Source organism: Trachurus trachurus, assembly GCF_905171665.1.
Source record: "Trachurus trachurus genome assembly, chromosome: 9".
Lineage (NCBI taxonomy): Eukaryota > Metazoa > Chordata > Actinopteri > Carangiformes > Carangidae > Trachurus > Trachurus trachurus.
In genome coordinates this window covers 28,712,031-28,739,490 of record NC_139895.1, presented here as the reverse complement: position 1 = coordinate 28,739,490, position 27,460 = coordinate 28,712,031, and the positions used below count along the sequence as shown (strand labels likewise).

The 27,460-nt window shown below is 41.1% G+C and overlaps 2 protein-coding genes across 6 annotated transcripts in view; both read right to left on the bottom strand.

Annotated features, from left to right (window-relative positions):
• The window catches only part of slc23a2 (solute carrier family 23 member 2), a gene marked incomplete at its 5' end in the record, with an annotated part of 36,924 nt that extends 20,161 nt beyond the window's left edge, over positions 1-16,763 (bottom strand). The window contains 2 exons of one of the 4 annotated variants that reach the window (XM_083979642.1): positions 424-644; positions 16,520-16,763. In XM_083979642.1, the coding sequence (XP_083835768.1) occupies positions 424-528 (105 nt within the window). Of the gene's footprint in view, positions 1-423; positions 645-3,170; positions 3,265-16,519 lie in introns of those variants that run through there. The other 3 variants (XM_083979641.1, XM_083979639.1, XM_083979640.1) reach the window with 3 other exon arrangements.
• Positions 16,764-19,002: 2,239 nt separating this feature from the next.
• The window catches only part of kcnip3b (Kv channel interacting protein 3b, calsenilin), a gene marked incomplete at both ends in the record, with an annotated part of 42,413 nt that continues 33,955 nt past the window's right edge, over positions 19,003-27,460 (bottom strand). For both annotated transcript variants that reach the window (XM_083979694.1, XM_083979695.1), the window contains 6 exons: positions 19,003-19,050; positions 21,020-21,082; positions 21,606-21,710; positions 22,476-22,654; positions 23,265-23,334; positions 23,445-23,569. In XM_083979694.1, coding sequence (XP_083835820.1) covers positions 19,003-19,050; positions 21,020-21,082; positions 21,606-21,710; positions 22,476-22,654; positions 23,265-23,334; positions 23,445-23,569 — 590 coding nt within the window. The remainder of the gene's footprint in view (positions 19,051-21,019; positions 21,083-21,605; positions 21,711-22,475; positions 22,655-23,264; positions 23,335-23,444; positions 23,570-27,460) is intronic.

Genomic DNA, 27,460 nt, shown 5'->3' with positions numbered 1-27,460 from the left:
TGTTGTAAAATAACATGTGAAGGAAATAAAGTTCAGGTTTGTGCCTGTGTAATTCATGGATTTCCTATTGTTGTCATTTTGACTTCTGACCTACATGAAGCACTGGCCTGGGGCCAAGAGGACAAACAAAGGAAATGGATGGACTGAGCCACAGTAGCCACAGTAGCATGTACCCCCCCACTCCCCCCACCCCCCCCCCCCACACACACACACACACACACACACACTGCCAGATCTGAGCATGCGAGTCAAACACAGAAAGAGACATTGGTAGTTATTAATCTGTGAGCAAACTGACCAAACCCTGCCTTTGACATTTACTGGTAAACTTGCTTTAGGGCATAATCCTGATGGTTGTGTGTGGTTCTGTTTCTACGGAAGAAGATCAAAACAGTCAAAAATAAACAGTCATGACTCATTTACTGGAATAGGGTAGAAGTCTGCGCCCTGTTTGCTCTCCTCTTCGTATCTTCCTTCCTCACTGCCGCCGTCCATCGACTTGGAGGTGGTGTTCTTCCCCACTCCCATCCTCGTGTCCTCAATGTCCTCCTCCTCTTTCTCTGTCCCTCCTCTGTCTTGCTCTAGTGTGAACACTGCAGATGAATCCTTGAGTGCGATTACATCGTCCAGGACTGCCACATCTGCTTGGAGAAACAGAGAGAGATGAGAGATGAATATCTGCATTTATAACTCTAAGGGTTCTAATATCCTGACTTCATTGTGAAGCTCTGAGCCCATCACAGAGCATGGGAGGCTGCCAGCCTCTACTTCTTGTTCATTACAAACCTATGGTGTTTTTATTGTCCAGAATGAAGGGCCAAAAAAACAAACATGAATCATCAGTCACTTCTTGGGCTGTTAGGCTTTTTGTCAAGCAGATTATCAAAGCACTTGTCACACCTGTTTTGATAGGTGATTAGCCAAACTTGAGCTGGTTATTTTGATGACTGATTCATCATTCAGTCGTTTTGCAAGTATACTGTAACTGCCAAGATTTAACTGTTTGCAGCTTCTCGGTTGAGTGGATTTTACAGATACTTTCTTTTCTCCATATTCAAATAAGCAGCAGCTTTGGGTTTGAAAACCTTATACCATCAGTCTGAAGACTTGAACGTGGCCTTTAGAAAGACCTTTTCTGACATTTCACAAACTAATCACAAAAGTAACTGGCAGATTTATAGATACTCAAATTTACTGTTGCAGATTTATACCAATTATAATCAGACAAGGAATAACATTCCTTGGGGAGAAGAACTTTTAACACCATAATAATAATAATAATAAAAATAATAGTCCATGTAGGCAGCAGGTGATTGTCTGATAGAGATGAGGAGGCAAAAACAGAGATTATATTGGTGAGTGGAGAAAGACTGAAGAAAGAGACGAGCAACAGAATGAGCTGCAGAGATGATGAAAAAGGAGACAAAGGGTCCTTGTTTTTCCTCACAGGTGTGCTGTGTGTCCAATGAGTACTTGAGCCACATTGGTGGCTTTTATCAATCGATTACTGTCACTAGCATTTGGGGCTTTTATGGCCAATGTAACAGCACAAAAAAAAGGCGAAAAGTTGCCAAGATATCACTGTTGAGGTGGGTCTGCTGCACAAAGAGAGAACATCAGGTGTTCCTGTGTTTGGCATCCCAACTGAAATTAATTCTACGTATGCATAAAAGTGGATTCAAACTGTTCAAAAATGGCAACACTAATTGAGGACTTGATGTTAAAATATGAGAGAGCAGTCCACAGTGGGAGTATTTATTCACCATTTTAATCAGGGTATATCTGTGATGACAGCTCTGTGCAACTCAACTGTCAAGGTATTTTAATATATGCATTTTGATCTCTGGACCATTATTTATTGACCACTAAAGTAGCAATATAGTTCAAAATAAAAGTCTCACTGTATGAGAATGAGACATTTGTCCAGTGACTTTTTAGAGTTTTTTTTGCCTTTAAATCTCCTTGAATATGAAGTTGAGAAATGTAAAACCAATCTGACAAAATTCTGTATAAATAGGAATGTAAAAAGAGGAACATGGCTGAAAGTGAAAGTAAATTCTGACATCCTGCTCTTGGTAGTGGGTGTGTGTCTAGAACTGAACCTCACTGATTGAGCATACAGTGAATATGCTTAGTGCAAATACAACTGATGTAACATCCTACCCATTGGTAGCCACATGCCAGCAACAGACTAAAACTAGTCTATTCTTGGATAGTGCGTCACTCATCATCATCATCATCATCACCATCTTCAGACAGAAAACTACTGGAGTTCTGGAGCTCTGAAAGTTCCAAGTCAAAAGACATCTGACAGTTTTTATTCTTAAATGAAGGAGCAGGAGCAAAAGTGGTGGATTGAAAATAATCCTTCACTAAACTATGAATCCTAATTTTACATTTCTTTTCAAATACAGGCTCCTGTTTCTCTGGTAAAAAGAAATTTCAATCCAAATGTTGACTGAGAAGAATAAATATTCTGAATGAAAAGGCAGATGACTCCTGCAAACATATTGTCTCATGAGGACAGATGCCACTGGGCAGCTCATGAAGTCATTTAAACCTGTGAATAAATAGTCATACAGTTGGGTGAACTTGTTGGATCCCATTCTGTTACCACTCTACCATCATTACTTAATGAGTAAAATTTACTATACACACACACGGTTGCTTCTTCCCTTTGCGCTCCATTTTTTATCATAGTTGCTGACATCTTGGTTGTGACATCCTTTTACAACTGAAACTAATAATAATAATGTTTGTCTATGACCTATTTTACAGGTAATGTGGCTAAAACATATAGCCTACCTATGAAAAAACTATTTTTTTTATTGCTTATAAAAAAGGTGACAAGACTGAATGCTTCATAACTTTTTCAAAATGCAAGAGCCGTAATTTTACACAAATTAGTTGTCATTCTAATCACAACAAACAGCAGGACATCCCAAAGATATAAAAACAGCAGCCACAGAAACATAAATGCCCAACTTGAGTTTTTAATGCTTCATTTCCATCAAGGTGTATTAAAGATGTCTGATGTCTTAAGCAAAAACTTTTATGCCACATTCTTGTCCTGCCTCACCACCACCTTTCCTCCAGGTGATGTTCCCTTCTTATTTTTCTTTCCTGTCCCTAACTGCTTTCATTGTAAAATGTTGGGATAGGTGTAATACCTAGTTGACACATCCCATCACTCTTGTCAAGCTGGGCGGCTGGGAGCATCTGTGTGGAAGGGGCAAGAGAGAGGGAGAGGAGGAGGTCCGAGAAGAAAAAGAAGAGTAATAGGAGAGATGAGAAGAAAGAGAAGAAGAGATGGGGAAGGAGGCAGAAGGATAAAGAGGAGGGAGGTGAGACATAAGTTAATTTGACAGACAGTAATTAATCACAAGCAAAAGATATTAGTGACCTATTGAGAGTGCATGTGAATTTGAGGGTGAAAGGGAAAAAAAGAAGAAACTCAACTCATTTCTGTCAGGTGAAAGTGATGATTAACATGTTAATATTTGAAAGAGAGCCTTTACAGTATTTCTAAATGGCTAAGACACATTTCCTGAAACCTTCCCTCCTTTTCTCTACATTTTCAAACTACATTCACAAAACCTCTGACTCTTCCTGCAAAACCAAACTATTGCCTCAAAACTGTTCAAACTGCTCAAAACCAAACATTGTCGTCAGAGTCAATCTAAATGAAAAACACCACTGAACAGTCATTACACACAACATAGAAAAAAGGAAAACACAATGATCACATCATAAAGCTGCAGAAATAATATTTATATTCACAATAGGAAAATGCATTTTGCAAAACAAAACAAAAATCCTGTTTAGCATTCATCTACAGCATCATGTGGATGTGCTGGGTCAGCCCACCAATTACTCTGCCTCTCTGATTGTTTCTATCCATAGTGAAACCTCAACAACCTGAACTGGCTTATACGAGTTTCATTTTTGCTACCTTTGCTTATATTATGCAACACAAGTGCATCACAGTACAACATGTGTTTGAGTGGATGAGAATAGGTTTGCAATTTGTGTCTAACAGGTGAAAAGTGCTTCAGGTTCTGACAACAGGGCGACCAATTGAATAAATGGGTACAGGGCACTGAGCATTTGGTTCAGACAATACGGTTTAGTGTTTTAGCAATTGAGAAAAACTGTAATATGTCTTGTTAAGGAACTGATGGAGTCCTCCCAGTTATGCAACATCATACTCATTATGACCAGGAAATACAGACACATCACAAACAGGAAATGCATGATAAGTTAATAATAAGCTCTCTGGTAAAAAACCTTTTGACTTCTCAGAGTTAGGACTTTTTTGGGAAGTTTTTTTTTTCCATCTTTTATTTCAATTTTGTTTGTTTATGTTCTCCTGTAACACTTAAAGCTTTTGGCTAGTTATAATTAAGATTTTGGTTTATTTTCTTTATTTGAAAGACAGTTGTATATTGATATAGACTGATGTGATAAGAACTTAAAAGACTTTCTAAAGACTATCAGATGGCCTATGTGAACAAAAATCAGATCATTGCCACATCTGATAAGCATTAACCTGCAAGTGATTTGAAAATCCCTGAAAAGAAACCAAGTGTCAAAATAGTTGCATTTTCAGCTTAGTAAATAACCCATCAGTAGAAATGCCTGGATGAATTAGTAGATGAGCTGGGAAAACACTTTCATGTAAGGATGGGACTCTAGAAACCGGTTCCAGTTGAGAACTGGTTCCAACTCTTTTTAAATAAACATCATCATTTGTCTTTTTGCTCATCAACTTACTCATCGATGCTTTCCACTTATGTCTTTCAAAAGAAACCCAACAACGTTATGCTTTAACTGGAGGCAGTCAGCGTGAAGAACAAGGAGGGAGTCGAGGAAGTGATCATAGTGTGTGGAGACAGGACAAAGAAGACGACTGTCACCATGCAGTGATAACATCTGCTGTGAAAGCAGTTAGCCATGTTTGCCATGTTTTCCAGTGTTCAGAGACTAATCCACACAGAAAATCCACAGGAATTGATAAGCAAATCCATACAGAATTGAATCTCTAAGCAGAATCAACACTGGCCTTGGTATCCATTAAATCTCATCAGTTCCCATCCCCGCCAGCCTGTGGCCTCTCAGTCCTATGAGTTGTGTGACAGAAAGTATCCCAGCAGCCTCTGGGTGAAGGAGAGCCACGTTACTGTAGCATGACATTGTCAAATGCCAATTTCCACTGTTGCCTAAGAGACAGAAACACTCTCCTCATCTCCTCCCTGTGTTTTCTGTCCGTCAGTGCACGCGCACACGCACACGCACACACACACACACACACACACACACACACACACACACAAACACACCACATCAGACAACCAAGACAAAACAAGGGAGACACAGGGAACTGGAGCGAGAGAAGAAAGAGCTCAGAGTGAGTTTGTGCAATTATGCAAGAGGAAATCTGCTGTTTCATAAACAGAACAAAAAAAACTTTCACATAATGTTAAATTTCTGACAAAGAATGCAGGAAAAGTGTGTTATATGTGGTTACATGATCTATGGATCCCGGCCTCATCAGCAGATGTTTGCATCGGCAGTTTAATTTGTATGTAAGTAAAGAAATTCAGTGTCCCCCCTCCAGGTGTTAGTCTGTAGTTCATTACCATAACCATCCCAGGTCATGAAAGCTCTGAGCATTCACCCTAACACACTCAACACTGGATTGTAGCGGTGCTCCAACAAGGGTACCTACCTCACGATTCGATTCGATTATGGGAGCTTTGATTCTTTGATTATAAAGATTGTCGATTGGATTTGATTATTGGTGCCACAATTCCTTGATTATTGCGATTTTTAATGCTTTTTTCCATACAAGATTGATTTTGTCTTCATCTGTGGCTACATAAAGAAATAGCCTATCAATTAACTCTGTTCCCCTAAAACTACACTCATTAAGAAAATAACAAGGTTTTTTGAACATTTGACACAATATTTTATTTTTACTTTATGTAATCATTTGCACTTTGCCTGGGGGGGTGGGGGTGTTGCGACTGGATCGTCCAACGGGGGTGGGGGTGGGCGATCAGACCGTAAACACAATTGGCAGGGCTAACCGTTACCCGTTTAACTCATAGACTCTATATAAACTTTAATAGCTCAGTGACCGCTCCGATTGTTGGGGTCCCACTCACAAAACAGTGCGGGCGGCACGCGCGCTCTAAGGTTCCGGTTACGTGTTTTTTGTTCCGGTCTTCAACGTTAGCATCAACGTTAATAAATCGATGCCAAATCGCCACGTGACGCATCGCGATGCATTGCGACATCGATGAATTGCACCCACCTCTACTGGATTGTTAAATGTACAAAATCTAAAGCTCAGCTCACACCTTCACGTTGAGAAAAAAACTGAAAGATGTTCCACCAGAGAAAAGGAACACTACTACACAGCAAAAACACCTCCACAGTGCAACAAAGGCACATTTCAAGGTCCACAGAACAGATGCATCAGAAACTAGACGGTACAAATGAGAACAGAGGGCAGTCATATTATGAAATAAGCCAACTGTCTGTGAAACATCCCCACACAGCAATCCACAGAATGGTCCGATCAGATACACCTCAAGTTATCTCCATTCCTGTGTCCCGTCATGAGGCAAACTACTAGCCCCCCCTCTCACCTGCCAACCCACTGAGGCTGGCAGTCAGATTAGCACCTTAGTGCCAGTGTTAATTTTGGTAGTCAGGTTTCATCTGAGGCTTTTGTTCAGCCAACTATCTGGTTTTGTAATCCATGTACCTAAACCAGGCATGTCCAAACTGTGGTGTTTGTTCCAACCGAGCAGCAGGACACCGGACCTGACTCATTCAATCAACTGATCTCAGTCTCCAGACAGTTGATTTGTCAAAAAAAACTAAAACCTGCAGCCACCCTTTGTAGCATAGTTTGGACATGTCTACTGAGACTTCAAAAGTAGACACACACTTTATGTACAAAAAGTTGAACTTAAGTAATTTGCTGACTAAGCAATGAGCTTCCCCTCTTCTTCTATACAACAATATAAAGCCTTAAATAAAGAAAAATGTATGACAAAAACAAACATATGGCTGTATGAACTTGAAGAACTGACTGACTGAAGGCTGCTCATCAACCTCAGCCCATTAGATAAATAATAATAAGTGATACTTATGCTAAATTGTGTAAGAACTGCATTTCTTTTTCTTGTGTATTTCTAAGCCAATGATAAAGGCACAGGAATTGATTGCTGACAAAAAAGACTGGGATAGTAGAACTGGTTTAAGTCACTGATGCACAATGCACAGAAGTTACAGAGATCCACCGTCACTGCCGGTATGTGTCAATAGAAATGAATGAAGTGGGAATAACGTCAGGGCTCGTGTGCAGCTCTACTCAAATGACGGCAGCCAACACTAACGTGACAGGGAACATGCAAAAGGTTCATATTACATCATGAGGTGCAAGGTCATGTGTACATTGGTCAACTCCCTGTCAGTGAGTGCACAGGTGAACAGAGATAAGAGCTGGTCTGAGGTCAGTCGGGGACAGCAGGCTGCCTCGCTGCAGCTGTGACCTTCAGTATGTCACACATGATTGTAATAAGGAATATGAACTAAAAAAAAAAATCTGTGTCTTGTCTCCAAATCCAAACACTTTCAGTTTATAGTAAGGTAGAAAAAAAAAAGATTGTTGAATAGTTGGAAGAAAATCCAGCTGCCCTCAAGTCAACTTTACTTGGCTAAACGTGACCTGGATGACCGAGGATCTTCAAACAGAGAAGCTGTCATGAACAATTTCAAAGCTGGAATCGGCAAATACATTTTTGCTTACTTAATCTAATAATTCTCATGACTGCTGACATTTCCTAAAAGAGGTTTTCTTGTATATTTTGCCATACTGTATAAAAAAGTTCAGTCAACTATTAATGGGGTTATTTGCTTTGGATTGGTGAAACACTGAGCTCCACCTTCAGCCTGAGAGGTAAGATACAAACCACTTGGGGAGGTTTGTGGTTTGAAAATAATCTTTTGGACACTTGACTCTTCATGTCACATGGTTTCCCCCTTTCTGGTCTCAGCATGCACCTTTCCCCCCCAAGTCAGACAGACACTAACTGGGGGGGAAATGCACACGCTCGTTTGTTGTATAACACCAGATTACTGTGGCAGCTGTCAGTGGCAATGAGGATCAATATGATTCAGCCACTCAGAAACACCCAAAGCTCTGAGCAAGACGTGCACATAAGTGAGCCTTTCTGGTTTTGCAACTCAATTATGCCAAAGCAGTTCACTGGTTTGAGTGAGCCACTTTAATTGGATTATGTATTTTTTTCCACAGCGCAGCCGTGCGCACACTGAAATATCGGCTTTTATTTGTGTTGATCAGAAACAGCTGGAGTGTTTAAGGCTAAAACTGAAAACGGGTTCATGTGCAGCTGTGAGGCTGCAGCTAAACACTAATGGGTGCTGGGTGAGTATGTAGGTATGTCGCTGGGGGTTGAGGGGTGGATGTGGATGAGAATGTTGTCGGTTGTTTGGGTCACCTATCTATAAGCACTTTTTGCTTCTTTGGGTTCCCTTTCATGTACATCTGTTGCAACTGCATGTGTGTAACATATTTTGAATTTCTTACTTACGTACTTTAATAAAATATCTGAATCTCAATCTGAACGTAAACATGCCAACAATGGCAATTTTTTCACAATGATAAAAAGGTTAAGTGTCGTAGCTTAGGTTATGTTTACACAGAAACGATCAGAACAGAAAACGCAAAAGTGGCGTTGCATTCTCACTTTATATTTCGCATTTAGACGAGCGTTTTTTGGGGGTAATCTGCGTGCAAACAATTACACAAAGGTTTGTGGAATCCGCCATGTTTGTTGGTATTTTCCTGCACTGGCGCATGCCTGTGACGTAAATGCAGACCTTTGCATTTTAACCCTTTACACGGGAACACGACGGTAGAGTGTTTTTAAGATTTACACTCTTTTTTTGCTTTTTTAAAGCAGAAGTAAGTGGTCCGGTCGTTTTCGCTAATGCTGCGTTCCAGGCAGGCTTTTGAACAACTTACGACTTTGTAGCGTTCCAGGCAACCCACTCGTGTTTTTCCGACCTGTTTTACCGGTGAAAGTCACTATAACGGCCACTCGTAACTTCCGACCAGATCAAACTGGTACGACTTCACGGTCGGAAAAATACGAGTTTCCTTGAACGCACCATAACAGTCCTCGTCCCTACGTCGCCACATTCACGGCGTCCCTTGGCTGCACACACAGCCCTGCATGCCGTTCTCTCTCCTCATTGGATAAAAACTGTAGGATACGATAAATGTTTTCTCCTCGGCTCAGAGCACAGCAGAGGGACTGACAGACCCGTGTTTCGGTCCAAACACTCTATGTAAGTGATTGCTGTCGGAAGATATAACTATTTAAGACTTATATTAACACAAATATATCACTTACTTCTGCTTTAAGCCCCAAAAACGCTGTCGCTGTCTAAACGAAAGGCACATCCAATAAAATACTTTGTTGCTTTCACCTGCGAGCGTTGTCGTGTGAAGAAGGCCTCAGTGTCTATAGAGCTCGCTACGGTGGTGCTTCAAGAAAAATCAGGAGATCAAAGGTGAGTCATCATGATTCACCTTCTGACTACCGTGAACCTCTGACCAAAATTTCATTGTGAACCATTCCAATAGTCACTGAGATAGTTGACATCACATGAGGAGGTGATATAATAATAAAAAAGTCCTTTCCAAAAAGCTGAAAACATGATATTGGATAAGTCTCGTTTCTCTGGTAGGATGTCGGTCCATACATGGAAGCCTCATCCACCACGTTAAAGCCACTGGATGCTGCGTTTCGTCGTGCTTTGTGTTTTAAAAGTGGAGATGCTGCACTTCACACTTGAACTGTCCACTTTTCTTATAGGTTGCTCCGCCACCCACAGCCTTGGGCATAGTTTCCACGAAGCCCAGCAGGGTTGTTTAAGACTGAAGGCATCCATTGTTGCTTGAAGCTGATGAAATCCTTTTAGCCTACATGAAGCAGATTCCTGCTGTTTGGCTCAGTGGGATGACCACTTTCATTTGCTTGTACAGTAACTGTGGAGACAGATTACCTTCACTCAGCCCCTCAAGAGCTTCATGATGATCGGCTGAGACGCTGAACCCCAGAGCTTAACGCAGATACTTCATGTTTTTACACCAAATAAAGTGACAGTCCAGTTACATTAGAACTTGGTCATCAGAGATCATGTTGTGATAGTTTCCATTACACAGGTCAGAGCTGCAGCTGAGCAATATGACAGTTCAGCGGTATTAACATACAGTAGTTCTATAGAGTTGAGATACTAAAGTTAACGTGGCCCACTTTCTCATGCACACTGCTGGTAGTTTTCAGTAGTGATTAAGATGTTTTCCAGTATTTTCTCACTAAATGAATGAAGAAATATCTTACATTTCTGGCTCACAGCTGAAGACCAAAATACATTTAGGCAATTATGATTCAAAACCAAGAAAAGCAACAGTTCTTCACAGGACAAGCTGGAACCAGAGAACAAACTGACGGAAATAACTGAAATGTTGATGTTTTTTCTGCTAATTGAGCAATTGTTATAGCTCCACACATGGTCTAGGCTTTTAGGTTTCTGCAAAATATAACTACTACTGATACTGAAGTATTAAAGAGTGTAAACAACAGTTTCTTTACCGATCAAATCGTCATCAATATTTATGCATTTCGATTTCAGCTAAATGAAATGACTGAAACTAGTAGAGCATTGTAAACTAGTATTGAGTGACTCAATTTGATCTAGATCTACTTTGCATATAAAAGAACTAAACAAAACAGACATAACTTGCCAAGTGAAGGTCAGAAAAGATTATTTGATCTCCTCCCAAGTTGCTTCATCAAACACGTTAGACCAACACAGCTCACGTCACAAAATGTGCTAACGGGGCAGGACAGACAAAACAAGTAGCAGCACTGAGACAGATAAAGAGACAATCAGCTGAGGACAGATGTGAACACTCCTCACACACAGACCTGACACCAGGGCCAGAGGAAGATACAGATCAAGGACAAAGACTCACATCAAGGTTTCAGTGTGCAACCGGGTCAAATGGTTGTACATGTAAAACAGCAGGAGGCTGGAAGGTGAAGGTGAGGACTGAGAGGAGGCTAAGCCAGCTTTAACACAACAATAGACTTTACTGTGTGAGCAGCAGTGGTTTTCCAGTACTCCCTGTGACCACGGCAACATGATTCATGTCTGCGGACAGCACGCTCTGAAGAGTTCAAATATTAACTTGAATAAAATATAATTATCCATTAACTATACTTAATCAAAGGGTTTGTTTGTTTAGGATTAAATACAATTGATGTGAAGATGATGGTTGTCTTTGTTGTCTAATAGTTGAATACCTTTGGTTATGTTCATGTGGCCTCTGAAAGGTCGAGATAGGCAGTTTACAATAATTAAGTAAGTTATTGAGTGATTAATGGTTAAATTAATCAGCTGGTGGATTCCAGATTCTTGGAAGGGAGTAGTCACTAGTCACTGCTTTTCTTGGATTATAGTCAATTGAAGGATTTGGGGTTTGGGACTATATTGATCAGATTGAACAAGAGATTTAATTGGGTCAACTTGGAATTAATCAGCAAATGAAAATGAATTAGTAAATTGCTCCCCTAAACACGTGTGAACACTGTTGTTGTTGTTTCACATGCGATTTAATTTCACTGTATGTGGAGGCACATGGCTGGCAGTGTTGTTCAAATGAGAGGACAGACCTCAGCTGGATCAGTATGTACACAATACAACACAGTGCAGTTAATTAATGATGCTCTTTACTCTGCTGCTCACTGTGCATTCGTCATTGGTGCTGCTGCTGACACAATCTTCATGGAACTGGCATATTATCTGCATCACTGCTCTGTTTCCGATCAGCCTAAGAAAACAGTACAATATTTAATTTAACCTTAAGTACTGTAACACCTTTCTTGGAAGCACCGGTTTCTTTTCCATATTGATTCATTTGTAACAGTTTAAAAAAAAAATCAACTATTATTTTAGTCTGTAAAAGATCTGAAAACAATGAACAATGTTTTGATTACAGACAACCTCAAGATGTTAAAGATGACTTTCCCCCGAAGAGAAAGAAAAACACAGACCCTCACATAAAAGGAGCTGAAACCATTAATGTTTAGTATCTGTGCTTGAACACAACTTAAAAAAGGACTGATTCAACTAGCCTTTTTATTCTGTTTTTTTTTGTTTTTTTTTTAACTTTAACTAATTAAATGACGAATGAGTAATTAAAATTTTTAGTTGAAGCTCTGGCTGCAATCTGGACCAGAGAGTTTTTTTAAATGACGTGACAATTTGTTCAACAACCAGATGTGCTCCAAGTTGTGTAATAGCTGTTTAAGTCTCTCCATCAGCATTGCTTGTAAACTAGAGGAAGCAAACAGTCACTGCCATGTTTATGCTAAAACTACAGTGAGGTAAGAGCTACAAAAACATGGAAGCTACAGAAGCCAAAAACACTGTCCAGTGAAGACAAACCTGTCTTAAACACACAAACACTAGGCTCAGCACCAAAATATGATTAATTGTAACTGCCAGTAAATCAATAAGAAGTCCCAAATGGACACTTCCAGTCACACAAATCTTTAAAATTCAGAGTAAAAATCTATTGAATACTCATTTATGCACAAACTCATTACACTAGACCAGATGTGACCCAGTTAAAACAACTTTTTTTTTTGCCGAGTCATTGTGCATTACACACACACACATGGATGGCCTCTGAAGGGCTGGAGTAATTTTGACATAGGATTCGTTCTGAAGCAGCCAGTGTCGGGGCTTCTTTGGTGCTTTAATTTAGATGAAAGTAGTAAAACTGGTTACAACTGCTGGCTTTATGTTGTCAAGTCCTTGTTATGTAACAATTACGCCGTGATGGCCAAAGGTGACATACTTTTCGGCCATTTAATCCCCATGTTCCTGTAATTCTTTCATGAGAGAAACACACTGACAGTTTAGTGTTACACCGAAGTAACACACCTGTTACTGTAGCAGTGCTGAAGGAAATAACAGAAGTGAAGATAATTTCAGGGTGTACTATTTAGAGGTACATGCTGAAATGTAACCATTTATCTCTCTCTCACACACACACACTTTTAAACAGTACAGTGAGAAGGCATGACCCAGCACCGCAGTGTAATCTTAATCACATGCTGCCTACAGCAAACAGGGCCAGGAATCCATTTCTGCGACCCAGTTCAGCTTGGTGTGCCCGTTCCTGGCCCAGCCAGCCCCCGCCCCCCTTTTTTATTTATACTGTAAAGTCATGGTGATTAAAGAGTTACTAAAAAATCATGAGGAACAGGTTTTCAACCAAAGATGGAGGAAAACAATGAGGAACTATGCAGGATTGTCACCTTAGCTATGCCTTAACCTTAATTCAACAGCTCCAGAGTCCTAGTGCTGGTTAAATCAATGACTTGTAACTTGTTCCAGGGAGATGGAGGCTCTCCACCTTCCACCTAGCGTCTCTGGGCTGAAAACCAACCTTGTAAGATCAGAGCCTCCGACCCGGTGTCCCAGCTCTCGTCTCTGCGGCACCATAAGCAGTAATCTCTTGTTTATAACAGATAAGACTACACAAATACATCATAATGTGTATATGATTTTTTTTTTTAATAAAATAAAAAACGTTATCCACGGCTCCATGGATTGATTTCTCACCGGCTTCATTGAAAACAAATGCACATGGACAGGAGGAGGAGAGACCGGGCTGCACAGTTTCCCCTTTAGTGTACAAGCCGCACAGAAACTTTACTTCCTGACCAACTCCTCTTATGCAGAAATTGAGAAGAACAATATATTTATTATTAACCTGATTCAGAGATCACTGCCTACGCAGCTCCATGCACTGACTTGCTGAACAACAACAGGAGGAAGCACCTGTACCCAACACCTTTCAGGATGCCTGGTTTGCAGAAGTTGTGCTGACGACTGAAAGATGACTGTAAGCTGCAAAGGTGTGATTAAGCTCTAATTACAGTGTGTATGTTTTAACTTGAATTATGTCAGTCTGAATGATGGGGTGTGCTTAAGTCTGACATAAGGGACTTACCAGAAACTAGATGATCTTGGATGTGAATAAATGAAGCAACATTATGTACTGTACAACATCTTTGTAACCAACAGTATCATCAGACCACAGACTGAAATAGTGAAGGTGTTTGATCCACACATCAGGTCAAGTCAGTTTTTTCTTTCTATAGGATCACATTTTTTTTTATCTCTAGGCCCTTTATGTATATGACAGGTCTAGACAGCACTCTTTAAATAAGTGACTGAAAAGTTTCCACCATTCTCACAATGAGCCAGCACCTGGCAACAGCGGCAAGAGGAAAAACCCCAGAGAAAAGACAGGAAGCAGGGTAGGTGGAGAAATGTACCTGTGCAGAACGCATGCTCCCACATGACTGGACCTCCTGGTCATCTTTATCAGTTTGTTCTCATTTATGCCATGCCATGAATGTCAGATGGCATGGCATTCATTCCTCAGACATTCCTCCATATAGTAGAAGACGACTGTTGCTGGGACCAGATCAGATCAGCAGGTTTACTGGACTATTATGCACCTAACCTGTTCAGCTGGTATCGGTTCCATTTGTGTGCCTTTCCTATAGTTTCGTATTTGCACTATGAAAAAGCAACTCAGCAAACAACCCCTTCTTCCACATCTGGTTAAATTTCACCTCGTACCTGTGTAGGATGGATGGGACATTAAAAATAACCAGTGGAGGAGAGGAACTGGCACCGCACACACACCAGGGTTGCACAAGGCGAGAAACAACTTACCAGTAACACAAAACTAAATACCCAGGCCAGCACGCAAAATCAAATGTGCACGGACTGAACTGCTAATGACACCGCAATAAAACCTAGCATACATGATGAATTTCTAAATGTATAAAATACAACCAGATCTGCCCTCAGATTTCTTTCAGAGCATCATCAGGATTGCTTTTACTGTCCCCAGAAAACTTCATATTTCAACCAGTTACAAGTACACACTGCACCTGAATGTCTGCAACCACAAACACACTGAACCACCTCACTTGTTACCTGTCTAGAGATGCGTTGTTAATAGTCCAACAGAGGGACAAACGCATGTAACGACTGTGCTTACACAATGGGACCCTATACTTCTTACTGGAATTTACAGGCTCACACTCAAGAGTGTTGGGAAAAGTCACACACAATCCTAACTGGGCTGTTGAACAGCTGACTGCTCAGAAATGTCTTGACGAGGGCGGAATGAGGTGTGGACATCCTCACCAGTACACCACAGCAAACTTGCACTTGGATTATATAATAACATCCCTCCACAAAGAAAACAGTGGTGTAAGTGAAGCTCTAAATACTGATAACGAGTGAGCTGAGATATCACAGTTTGACTGACAACAGGACTGTTCCTCCATCTTTCTGTGACATTTTCTTTGCCACGTCCCAGAAGAAGAATATTTCTGTCTTTCCATCATTACAGCTGGTAAACGGAGTGATACTACGCACCATTCTTAGGCTGCTCAGATGAAATGTGCCATTTAATTATTGTTTTATTATCTTAGATTTCTGAAATAAAACCATCTGTATAATTGCTGTGTGTGTTTTCATTAGTGCACTTCTTTGCACTTCTTTTCACTCCAAAATTCAACAACACAGCAGTTTCCCAGGGGTGCCGAGGTTTTGCATATAGCTGCGTTGTGACCTCACAAACACTGTGGCCAATGGCAATGTACCAGTATCCAAGGGAGGCTTTACCAAACAACATCACTCCGTTTCTTCTGCACTCTGCAAATTTGACTTTACCTTTTTAATAAAGTGTGTTTGTTGCTAACAGATGCACAAGAACACATACTGTAGGCACACACACACACACGCCACGTTTCCAGGAACACCCCCCATCATCAAGAGCCAATAAATCCTAATGGCCAAATAAGCTCGCGTGCCAGATTGTGCTGCCTAGTAGCTACAGTTTGTTACCAATTTTAGCTTTGTGGGTCACATAAAGTGATGGAGAACAAGTGATGCATGCTTGGCCTCGCTGTTGTGTCACAATAGATCCCTCATGTCTGGAAACCTTGAGGCATCTGACATCCACAGCATAAAGATAAGTGGTTCCTGTGTGAAATGCGTTTTTCCACGCTGGATTGTCGTGCTAAGTAAAGATGGGCCAGATAACTTAAAGGGGTAGGATCGGTTCGGCTAATGTGGCCCAGCGTTTCACAGTCACGCTTTAGCATCAGGAGACACACGGTCATCACGCCGGTGGGCCCGTGTAGTCCTCCAGCTACCAGACAGACACCTTCACATCTCTGAGCGCTTTAACCGTAGCCGGCTCGAGTCCGGCCGCGGAGACCAAAGCACGCCTCTCCTTGTGCCCTACTTCCTGACATCCACATGTGTGTTAAGTCTGTCTCACGGGATTAAAAATGGCACGTTTTGTGCTCACCTGCGTGATGAAAGAGAAGACGGAGCCCACTTCCCTGCTCAGCTAACCGTTGGCTTGTCCCCGTGGTTTGTGTTGTTAGAGCTGAGCCGCGAGCGGAGGGTAACGCTACGGAGAGCCCGGGTGTCCAGCCGGGGGAGAGGCCACGCGCGGGCAGCTGAGGAGTCGGCGGCGGCGGGACCGGAGAGAGGAGGAGACCGTCCTCGAGCCAGAGGCTTCCTGCACGAGCTCGCGAGCCGCCACAGACGACGGTGTACACGGAACGACAGACGCGCTGTCCGTGGAGGGATCTCTGCCTTTCATAAAGCCACGGGGTTGACACTCGTCATTACGCACACCCACGTCCCCCCGTGACGTCAAGGACCAGCCTCTCGCCCGGCCTCGAGCCGCGGCTCAGCCAATCAGCAGCGACCCCAAAGATGACGCAGCCGTACGTCGCTCCGCTGTATGGACCCGGAGGCTGTTATAGTTTTTGTAACAGGAGTTTCTTGCATAAGCAGCGGTCGTTTCTCCTCTGTTGCCTAACCTGCCCCCTGTGCTCGCCTCCTCTGCGCCTTCAGCCTATGGATGAACCGGCGAGTGATGCCGGTGGCTCAGGAGGCCATTGTCAGGAGCAGCAATTTATTTTAGTCTGTCTCAGGCGGCAGGCCACCTGCTCATGGCCAGGTAAACAATGATCATGGCCAGATAAACACGCCCCACAACGATCAGTGAGCCCATCATGAAATGTGTCTTCCAGACTCTGTGCATCACTGTGAATGCTTTCGTTAATAATTAGCCTATACTGAACCAAACATATTACACAACGGGCCTCACGTGGTCACAGTCAATAAAACTATAGATTATAAAAGGTCTTGGATAATAATAAAGTGTCACCTTAAGGCTATTTTCATTTCACTTTCTATCATGCTGGCACAGTGCATTTCATAACCAAATACTGTACCTTATGCAATTTACCATAAATTATGCAGATTATTGGCCACACTTAACCTTACCTTTGGGCTTGCTAAAGGTCAATTTAATAATAACAATAATAATAATAATTCATTGTCCAGTCCAGAAATCAGTGAACAATGCCTGTCACATACCCCTGACACCTAAAATAAACAGATGTCATAAATAGGAAGTATAAAGCAGTGTAAGCAGATTCCATGGTTCCCATTTGCTTGTGAAGCATCCTTTTTATAGTATTTGTTGAGTCACGGTTGACAGTGGTATTAGTTCCTGTGGAAAGTCCTATCAATTCACTTACGTTTGGTGCAGGTAAATACAGTGAAAGGACACAGTGAAAAGGAGAGCTGGCAGTTAATTACAGTATCTTTAATCAACCGACATCACAACGGTCTTACCGTACTGTACATAATACTGCAGCACTTTAGATTCAGCATGCTCAAAGATATTGAGGAACCAAGATAAAGCCTTAATTCAGCATAAAAGGTCACCCTTTCAGTGGTCTGTTTGTGTCCTCACAGTAGGACCATACAGACTCACTTCTCCAATCTGACCAGCTAAACATAATATTTCAAAATACAAAAAAAGGAGAGAAATCTTTGAATAATCCATTTAAATTATGTGAGGAACTGTTAATAAACATGATGTTAAACTGATTAACATAGAGATTTCTGAAACAAATATTCAGTTGTGGTCCCATCCCATCACCCAGTTCAGTACAGAGGAGACCAATACTACGTGGGATATATAACTATTCACTATACATATATACATACACACTGGTTTCCATCAGTGTTATATCAGGTGCCGGTATCTACACTGCCTTTATTTCAGGCGCATATAATACATAGTCATAAACCTGTAGTGCAAGCTAATTCCACATCACATATTTCAGGACAAACATGCTTTAGTTCATTTCCTTTTGTGTGCGTGAGTGTGTCTGTGTGTGTTTGTGGGTGTGTGTGTGTGCTGCATTTTTTTGTGCTTCATCCAATTCACTAAAAACCCTCAAGCAGGTGTGTGTGTGTGTGTGTTGATGTGTGTATGTGTCAGAAAGAGAAACAAGGTATATTAGTGTTAAAGCTAGTGTCCTTGTGTGATAAGGTCAGTGGATTATTGTAAGCCTCTTCGCTCCTTGTTGGTTGTTGATCCTTTTTGTCTGATGATAAAAGCTCAAGGAGACTCATGTGTTGTCTCATTGAGAACACAAACACACACACAAAAAAAACCCCACACTGGATTGATGAGAATTTTACCCAGGAAGTTCTTCTTCAGTCTGTGTGAGTCCTTTCAATCCAGAAGCAGTTGCAAGATACAGTTAAGGAGCGTGGTGACAAAAGGGAAAAGAAAATTCTAGTTTCTGTTCTTTTTTTTCTCTTTTTTTTTTTTACAGTACCTACATTATGTGCCAGATGGGAGGGTGTCATGTTTGAGTGTGGAGTTTGAGGCGGTGGGTGGGCTGCATTTGTGTGCAAATTGTGCACATGGACTAGTGAAGGATGGAAAACACCTGCGATGGAGGGCATCTTGAATCCTTATATCACATTCTCAAACAGCTGCATGGAGTTCATGATGTTCTCATCCTAGAAAGAAAAGACAAAACATACAAAAGTGTCACCAGAAGTCTGACATTTTCAAGTGGATTTGTTCACAGCCGTGGACAAAAACCAAGACTTAAAAGCATGGACCCAATGCCATCAAGAACACAAGATAACTTGGACCATGCACACTGGCACTTTTTGCAGTTATTTTGAGACAAAAGTGATAAATTCAGTATTCAGCTATTATGAATATCAATGTTCCACCCTGTCCCGTTATATCAACATTCCTGGAGGTTTGAAGCCTTCCTGGTATTGAAGAATACCACACACTGTCATGTTTGCGCAGCTGCAAAGTTTCAGCATATTTACTGACCAATGTTTGAATTTGAGGTAAATTAAACACAGATAATATTTACTTCTTATCTACTGCCTGGAGTCTGAAGTTCCATGATGAGTACAGGCAACACAAACACAAAGTTTAATCTTCTATGAAATGGCCATTACAAGTCTCCGAATAGTTTGTACATTCCACAGCAACAGCACATATTTGCATCATTGTGTCCACTCCCATCCATTACACCAGGAGGTATGACTGCAGTCATGTAGTTTCATGAGAGACTGCTGACTTACCCAAACATAACGGCTAAATCATGCAGCAGAGATACACCTATTCCCCCAGGCATGAAGAAAGTCCTACAAGGTGGCATACAGTATTGTGCACATCTTACTTAGACACCACCTGTGTTTGTTATCCACTTAACTTTGATTTTCAAAAAACAAATACAAGTTAAGATCCAGAAATTAACTGAACCTGACTGCAGCAGTGTTGAAAACAACATGTCTAAAGCTGAAAAAAGTTATTATAACTGTTAAGCTTTAGTTAAGAAGTTATAAGCAAAGCACTATTCCTACACTGATACCCTTTAGTCTGTCATTTTCAGTAACACAATTATCAGTGTATCCCTAATGTGTTATATGATTGTATTTTCATACTTGATAAATGATGGACAAGATTTCTTTATTTGTCACTTCTCATGTACCAATGTACATAAAAAAAAATGAAATGCTGTCCCCTCAACAATTATCAGTACCACAATGATTGTTAAGAAAGATAAATAATAAGATATAAAAGTATATACTATAGATTATGATTAAATCAATTACAAGTTTTAATAACTATACAAACCTAATAACTCTTACTGTTTTTAAGTCTATGAATGGTTTCGGCTCTTCCTATGTTGCTGACATGGTCACGTACACCGGGCAGACCTCTGAGATCATCAAATAAAAGTTTAACCTTGAATCTACACTTAATCAGATGGTGATTCCTATGATCTGGTATAACCTCCCACTAGAACTCAGTTCTGCTACAACTGTATCATCGTTCAAAAGCAGTATTAAAACTTATCTTTTTACACAAGCTTATACATTGATTGATTGGTACATTATTGATTGGTATGCTTCCTTTTATTATTATAATGTTTCTAATCTTCCTCTGAGACGACTGTCTTTTGAGGTTCCTATTTAATGACAAAAACTACAGACAGTTAATGACTTTTGTCTTGAGTCTTGGTTTTGCATTTGTTTATATTGGTGTAAAAAAGAAGTAGGGAGGAGAAGTAATGCAGCCTTTCTTCCTCTGACGTGAGCCTATGTATGTATTGTCTTCATACAATGAAGTGTCTTTAAGTTTTTGTGTAACCACACAGTGAGTGAGAGACAACACATAGAGATGGCACAGAGAAGACAGAGCATCAAAGCTGAGTGTGGTTTTAAAACAGCCTGACTATCATAAGCAGAGGAAGAGGAAGGGTGTGGGGATGCTACAGGATGGGAAGGAGTAAGGAAACATGATAATTTTAGTCCGTGCTTGATTAAGCAGTGACATGTTGTTGTTACTGACACTGAACCAGGGTCAATGGCTTGTTGTACACAGTTTGTGTGAAGAGTCATTGTGAACGTGCTGCACTCATCTGTTTGTGTGAATGAGTGCGTGGAAATGTGTAGTCACCTTCTGACAGGTCTCAATGAACTCTTCAATGGTGACGACACCATCTCGATTTTTATCCATTTTCTGTGGGGAGAGGACAGAAGGACAGACACGTTGGAGGAAAATGGTAAAATGGTAAATGGTCTGTGTTTTATATAGCGCTTTACTATACCTGAACGATACCCAAAGCGCTTTACTGTACATCACATTCACCCATTCACGCACACATTCACACACTGATGGCGGAAGCTGCCATGCAAGGCGCTAACCACGACCCATCAGGAGCAAGGTGGGTAAGGTGTCTTGCCCAAGGACACTACGGCAGCAACCGGGACAGAGTGGGATTCGAACCGCCAACCCTCTGATCATTGGACGATCCGCTCTATCACCTGAGCCACTGCCGCCCCGAAAGGAGCTTTGTTTTTAACTTTGTGATTTTCACTACAGTGAATACAGGCTTAGTAGCACTTTATCTTTACTTCACTTTAGCTTGTTGTGCCTCTTGTCAGGCCATCATCGTAAATAAGAACTCGTTCTTAATGATTCTGCCTGGTTAAATTAAAAAAAATATATAATTGTGTGCTTTTTCATTGTGTGAGTTCAGAACCTGGAAGAACTTGTCCACATGTTCGGAGGGTGCTTCATCTCTCACGCTGGGGTATGTGTATCTACCCATCATGTCGTAGATGGACTTCATTATTGCCAGCATCTCCTGAGAAGAAGCAGACCAAGACAAAGTGAAAGAGTTTAAATATTTATTTATCATTTTTCACTATAATTGTACTTATGTCAAAAACTCTAAGATCTACCATATGAATTAAACCGACTTTACAGCCATGAAAATAGCTAAGTCAAACATGGCATCTCCAAAGAATAAAGCAACACAACCAGTCAGAGCCTTAACATCACATTACCCTGGATGTTATGTAGATAAGACAGAATGTAATGCAAGACACAGACGTTTCCCAGGTTTTGCAGGTGTCGCTACTGTCACATAGAAAATCATATGACATCATCAAATGTATTCTAATTTAACTTAAGGGTAATGTGTTGAGTAGATAAACTTCAGTTTGACTAGTTTGACAAAACAAACAGGTCTGTTGGAAATTGCCAAAGTTGAGATAAAAGAACCAAACACTGAAGAAAATATTTTAACAGATAAAAACATTTTGTTTTCAGAGAATGAAGCCAAAAAAAATGGTTTTAAATGAATCGTCTGGCATTTACCCAGGTTTGTTAACTTCTGACATTATTTGGTGTTTCTGGACTGATGGAGTTGTTTTGGACTATTTAATTGTTCCTTTAGGGTTTTAGGGGTGAGATATGAGGAGTTTTAGGAGTATTAGGAGCGTGTTCTTGTAGTGACTGGGCTGCACTCACAGGTGTTGAAGCTTGTCTCTTCCCTCAGGGTGTCCAATTTTCATGCCATATCTGAGTCATTGTCAAATAAACAAGTATCCCCATAACTCACGCATACCTCTTTGGTTATGTAGCCGTCCTTGTTAATGTCGTAGAGGTTAAAGGCCCAGTTGAGCTTCTCGGTGACTGAACCTCGGAGCAGCACAGACAGGCCAATCACAAAGTCCTCGAAGCGGATTGAACCGTTTCTGTCGATGTCAAATGCGTTGAACAGGAAGTGAGCGTAGGTGGTTGCATCTGTGGACAAATGAGACATCAGAGTCATAGATTCAGTGTACTGTACGCTCAACTTCTCCACTGAAAATTTATCTTGAGCTTAATATAGAACTAGAAACTGCCTGATGAATTTGAGGAGTAATCTGTTATTTACTTCTATCATCTGGCAGGAGTTCGGGGTTGTTAGCTGCTTTATCTATCGCATTCTGTGACTTTTACTTTCTGTATTTTTAGGCTGATAGCTATATGATTTATTTTACTTTGGTAAATGTAATGTCTTACTTGCTGACCTTGTGGTTAAAAGGGTATTTTATGAAGAAATGTAGCTACAATGCTGTGAAAGTCTCTAAGCCAGCATACAGTAGGTTCGTTACGTTGTAATTGAAGTAAAACACTAGATAAACAGTCACAATTTTGTTAACAACTGAGAGACTTTGTGTACCATGCATCAGATCTGTCCTTCATATACAAATACAAATAAAGCAGCCAATACGAGTGAGATGTTCCCTAACGTCCCTAACATTTCAGGGAACCCTCCCTTCAGCCAAAAAAGAGCAGACCCATCCTTTAACAATTTCCATCATCTCTAACGAGACAGAACTGTAGAGGAGAGACTGTATTATCATCTAACCTCCTTGGGGAAAGAACTGAGAATAGATGGACTTGAATGTCTCCTCATCGACCATCCCGCTGGGACACTCCTGCTCAAGAGAGGTACAAAAAAAGAGATATATTTTAGAATAATTCAAGTCTATTTAAAGCATAGTAATGGCAGAAAAGCAATTAGGACCATCCTAGCAGCCAGACGTACATTCTTAAAGCCTCGATAGAGAGACTGAAGCTCCTTCCTGGTGAACTTGGTCTGAGCCTGTAACTGGTCCAGCCCCTCCGGCTGGTGACGCACCGTCGACAGCTCCAAGTCACTGTCGCTGCTGTCTGTGGGAGAAAGAGAAAGAGAGAGAGAGAGGGAGAGAGAAAGGGGTGGATAGACAGACAGGAAGAGAGAGAAGCAAGGAAGAGAGAGAAGCGATGTAGAGAAAGAGAGAAAGATGAAGAGAAAAAGAGGGAGGATGGGGCAGACATTGAGTGTGTTGATGCAGGTCAACATTTGGGGAGGGTTGGAATCAGACATCAACAGGGAGGTTTTTGTTAAAGAGGTGGTGGGGAAAGTGTGAGTATCAGAGAGCGATTTAGTAGTAAAAAAAAAAAAAGAAAAACTGCAGAGGAGCAAAAGGCAGGCAAACGAGGGAGTGAAAAAGAAGAGGAGGTACTTTCTTTATGGTGGACATGTCCCTGCACTAGTATCATTTTATTCTTAAAAAAAAAAAAAAGAAGAAGAAAAAAAGCCACTATTAGAAAATCTGAATTTGAGAAAATCAATTGAAAAAACTTTTTCTTACTCACAGAGCAAATCACAAATGCACACTCAAGTGTCACTGCATTATTGCTAAGGAGTTCACACACACTAAGAGAAAGCACTACACGTCTGGAAAAAAAGAAAACATTCAAAAGAAAAAAAAAAGGGGGGTTGTTTTCTCCAAGTATAGTCTGGGTTTCTACGGATACCATACTCACCATCTTTATACACAGAGAGAACAGTAGAGGAGGTGGGGTGTTGACACCGAGATGGGGTGAAAGAGAGTAAATGGAGAACAGTGGGAGAGTGATAGTAAGAGGAAGAAAAACAAAAGGACAACAAGTCAAGTCAGATCGGACACAGAGCGGGCTGAACAGTGAGAACTGAGCTACGAGGACGTTATACTGATAAAACATCCAGCAGAGCAGTGACATGTAATACACTGTGAACCATCAACCCAAAATAAGACAGTCCAGTTGCCAAGGAGACAGCAGGAGATGACCCCTGAACTCCTTCAGCAGATAAAATCTCCCGCTACTAAAGTGGAAGCATGTGTAAAATAAAAGTTTTTCTACTGTAAACAGAGAATAAGTGATGAGTTAAAACTTTTTTCTTAACCTTGGAAACAGTAGTTTAAGATAAAACTGTCCATCTACATATAGGTTTTAACACCACTTATGTTACATTCATGTCCTGTTATTATTCTGTTATTATTATGGCTTGACCCACTTTGTGGCATGAGTCAAAATGAAAACAGGGAAACTTGGATTATTCTTATAGTTCCAGTTAGACAGAGACTGACCGATACGTTAGAGAGCTGATTCGTCAGCTTATTTCAGATCATTGCCGATCATAAACCAGTTTGGTGTTTCTAACAACAGATGGTATGAAAAGTTAAAGTATATTACAATTGCATGGTGCGTCCACCAGTGAGAGTCCACTGTTGAGAACACACCAATCCCTGTGCTTTCAGGGAACTCTGCAGACTCACTGTTTGTGGATCTGTGTTTAATGCTGCTCATTTTCTTGTGTGATATTAAACCATGTTCCCCTCATTTGTGTCACTTCTAAAGCACAGGAAAACAGCTGTGCTGGGCTACGGCTCATTGACAGACTTGATTTTTGCTAACTTGTGCAACAGTTCTGTGATTTTCTCCCTCTCACTCCTCTGCATAATGTCAAAAGCCACTTTAAAACACTGCAAATTTAATCTGTTAGCCATTAAGCTAGCTACAAATTGTGAGTGGAAAACACATGATGAACCACTAACCCTACAGCTAAAGTCTGACGTTTCAAAATAAATGGTTAATGGTCATACTCAAAGGATTATAAGACCAGCTGAGAAACACTAGAAATAAATGTAAATGACAGTAGAAGGTGACACTCCCTGTGCCCCCCTCAATAACTGAATAAATCCTAAGCCAAGATGTTATGTGTTTCTCCTTGTCCTCCTCCTCCTCCTCGCTGCCCGTCTCCCAGGTTGTCTCACCAGTCTCAGTGATGTCGATCAGGCCCAGCAGGTGCATGAGCTTGAGGAACATAATCACCAGGCAGACGATCCCAACTGTCTGCAGTCCCTCCGTCTCCCACCTCACACTCATCTTCCCCTCCTCTTCTAACTTTTCGTCTTCCAGGGTCCCGGCTTTGTTTTTACCTCCTACATAATTGGTCTTTCCTCACACCTTCAGTCCTTTCTTCCCGTCTCTCAAAACAGTGTCACTCACTCATCACTTTTTCTTTGACTGTTTTTTTCTCCGGTAGTTTCTGTTACTCAATATAGCTCTCCCCCTTCGACCTTTTTAATTGACTGCTTTTTTCCCCCTGTGTTCTCTCTGGCTCTAATGGATCTCTCTGGATATTCTCCGCTGCTAAGAGCAGGGTCTGGCAGGTCTTTTTTAAGGTCAAATGGACCTTAAAAAGACTGGAGATTATTGCTGTAAAAATGCCTTTAAAGAGTGAGTGACAGGCAGAAAGAGGAAAATAAATCCATGGGAAATCCAAGCGAACAAAAAACAAGCTGAAATAGTCTCACATCGTTTTTGGAAAAAAGTAGGGATTCCTCTGGTGTAAAATATTCCTCTAATGCACGACAAAACTCATCACAAGATCCCAACGATGTCCAACATTTATCCACTGAGTGCTGACTGAGTGACGGAACTCCTCTGTATCCTCCCTTCATCTCACATCCTAGTTTCTGATAATTAACCTGTGAACTCCTGAGAAACTAGTGCAGAACTGCAATTCTCCCATTTTCATCAAAACAACTACACAGAAGAAGAGAAGACAACCCAACAAGAAAATGAGCAAAGCAGCTTTAAATGTGTGACACTAATAATGACTGATTTATTTTTGTGAAAGAATTTGCCTTTAAGGAACATGAAAGCGGTGTGGGAGGTGGGGAGTGGGGGGTGGCAAAGGTCAACAGGTGTCCTGAATCCCATTTCCCCAGTCAGCTCTGTGATCCACTTTCTAATTGTTCCCCTGACTCTCCTGGGGTCTGTAACACAGATTTAATGCTGTATTAACTCAGTGGATTCCTGTCACATGCTCATACTCGTGTAATAACTGGAAACAGTGAGCAAACGCTCCCTCGGGCCCTGTGACACTTGTTCAAAACCCATTTCATTGTCTCATCTTGAAGGAGAGGCTGCTGCTGCTTCTCCACGGTGGAGACTAATGAAATAACAGGAAAGGAGCTGGTGTTCAGGAAAACATATTAAACTGAGATTTATGATGTCAACAGGACACTAATACTATCCTAGATGGAGAAAATAGAAAATCTCTCTTTGTCTCCAATCACAATTAAGATTAAAGCTCTATGGATACCTTCTCATTCTGTATGTGGAGGAGAGAGAGAACATGAATAATGTGACAAGTCACTTGTGCATATAGCAACAATTTAACTACTTTATTTGATAACTTAAGATCTGTTACGACTTTACTCTGAATGTCTCTTTGGACCAGGACCCATCCCAGCTGACAGGGTGAGGGCAGGGTGCAGGTTGCCAGTCTATCACCGGGCCGACACACAGAGACACACAAGACCCAACAACCTAGTGTAAATGTCTTTGGACTGTGGGGGGAAGCTCGAGTGCCCAAAGAGGACAGACATGGCAGGAACCTGCAAACTCCACCCAGCCTGCAATCAAACCCGAAGCCTTGCTGAGAGGTGAGAGCGCCAACCACCACACCACCACACCACCCTATACTTTTGCCATCCAGCATCCAATTCCTCACCCACAGCACACAGGTGCCTGAGAATTGTGGTGGTTTCCTGCATAGTATCATTAAGCTATTATTAGCATCAAACATAAAGTAAATGATATTTACACGTTAAGATAAGACTTTATTGATCCTGAAAGGAAGATTCCTTTTAGTCATTTTAGGCAGTCAGGGTGAAAAAAACATGTGCCGGGAAATTATATCAAGGACTTGTTAAAAGGAGAGTAATAAAATTGTTCTGGTTAACA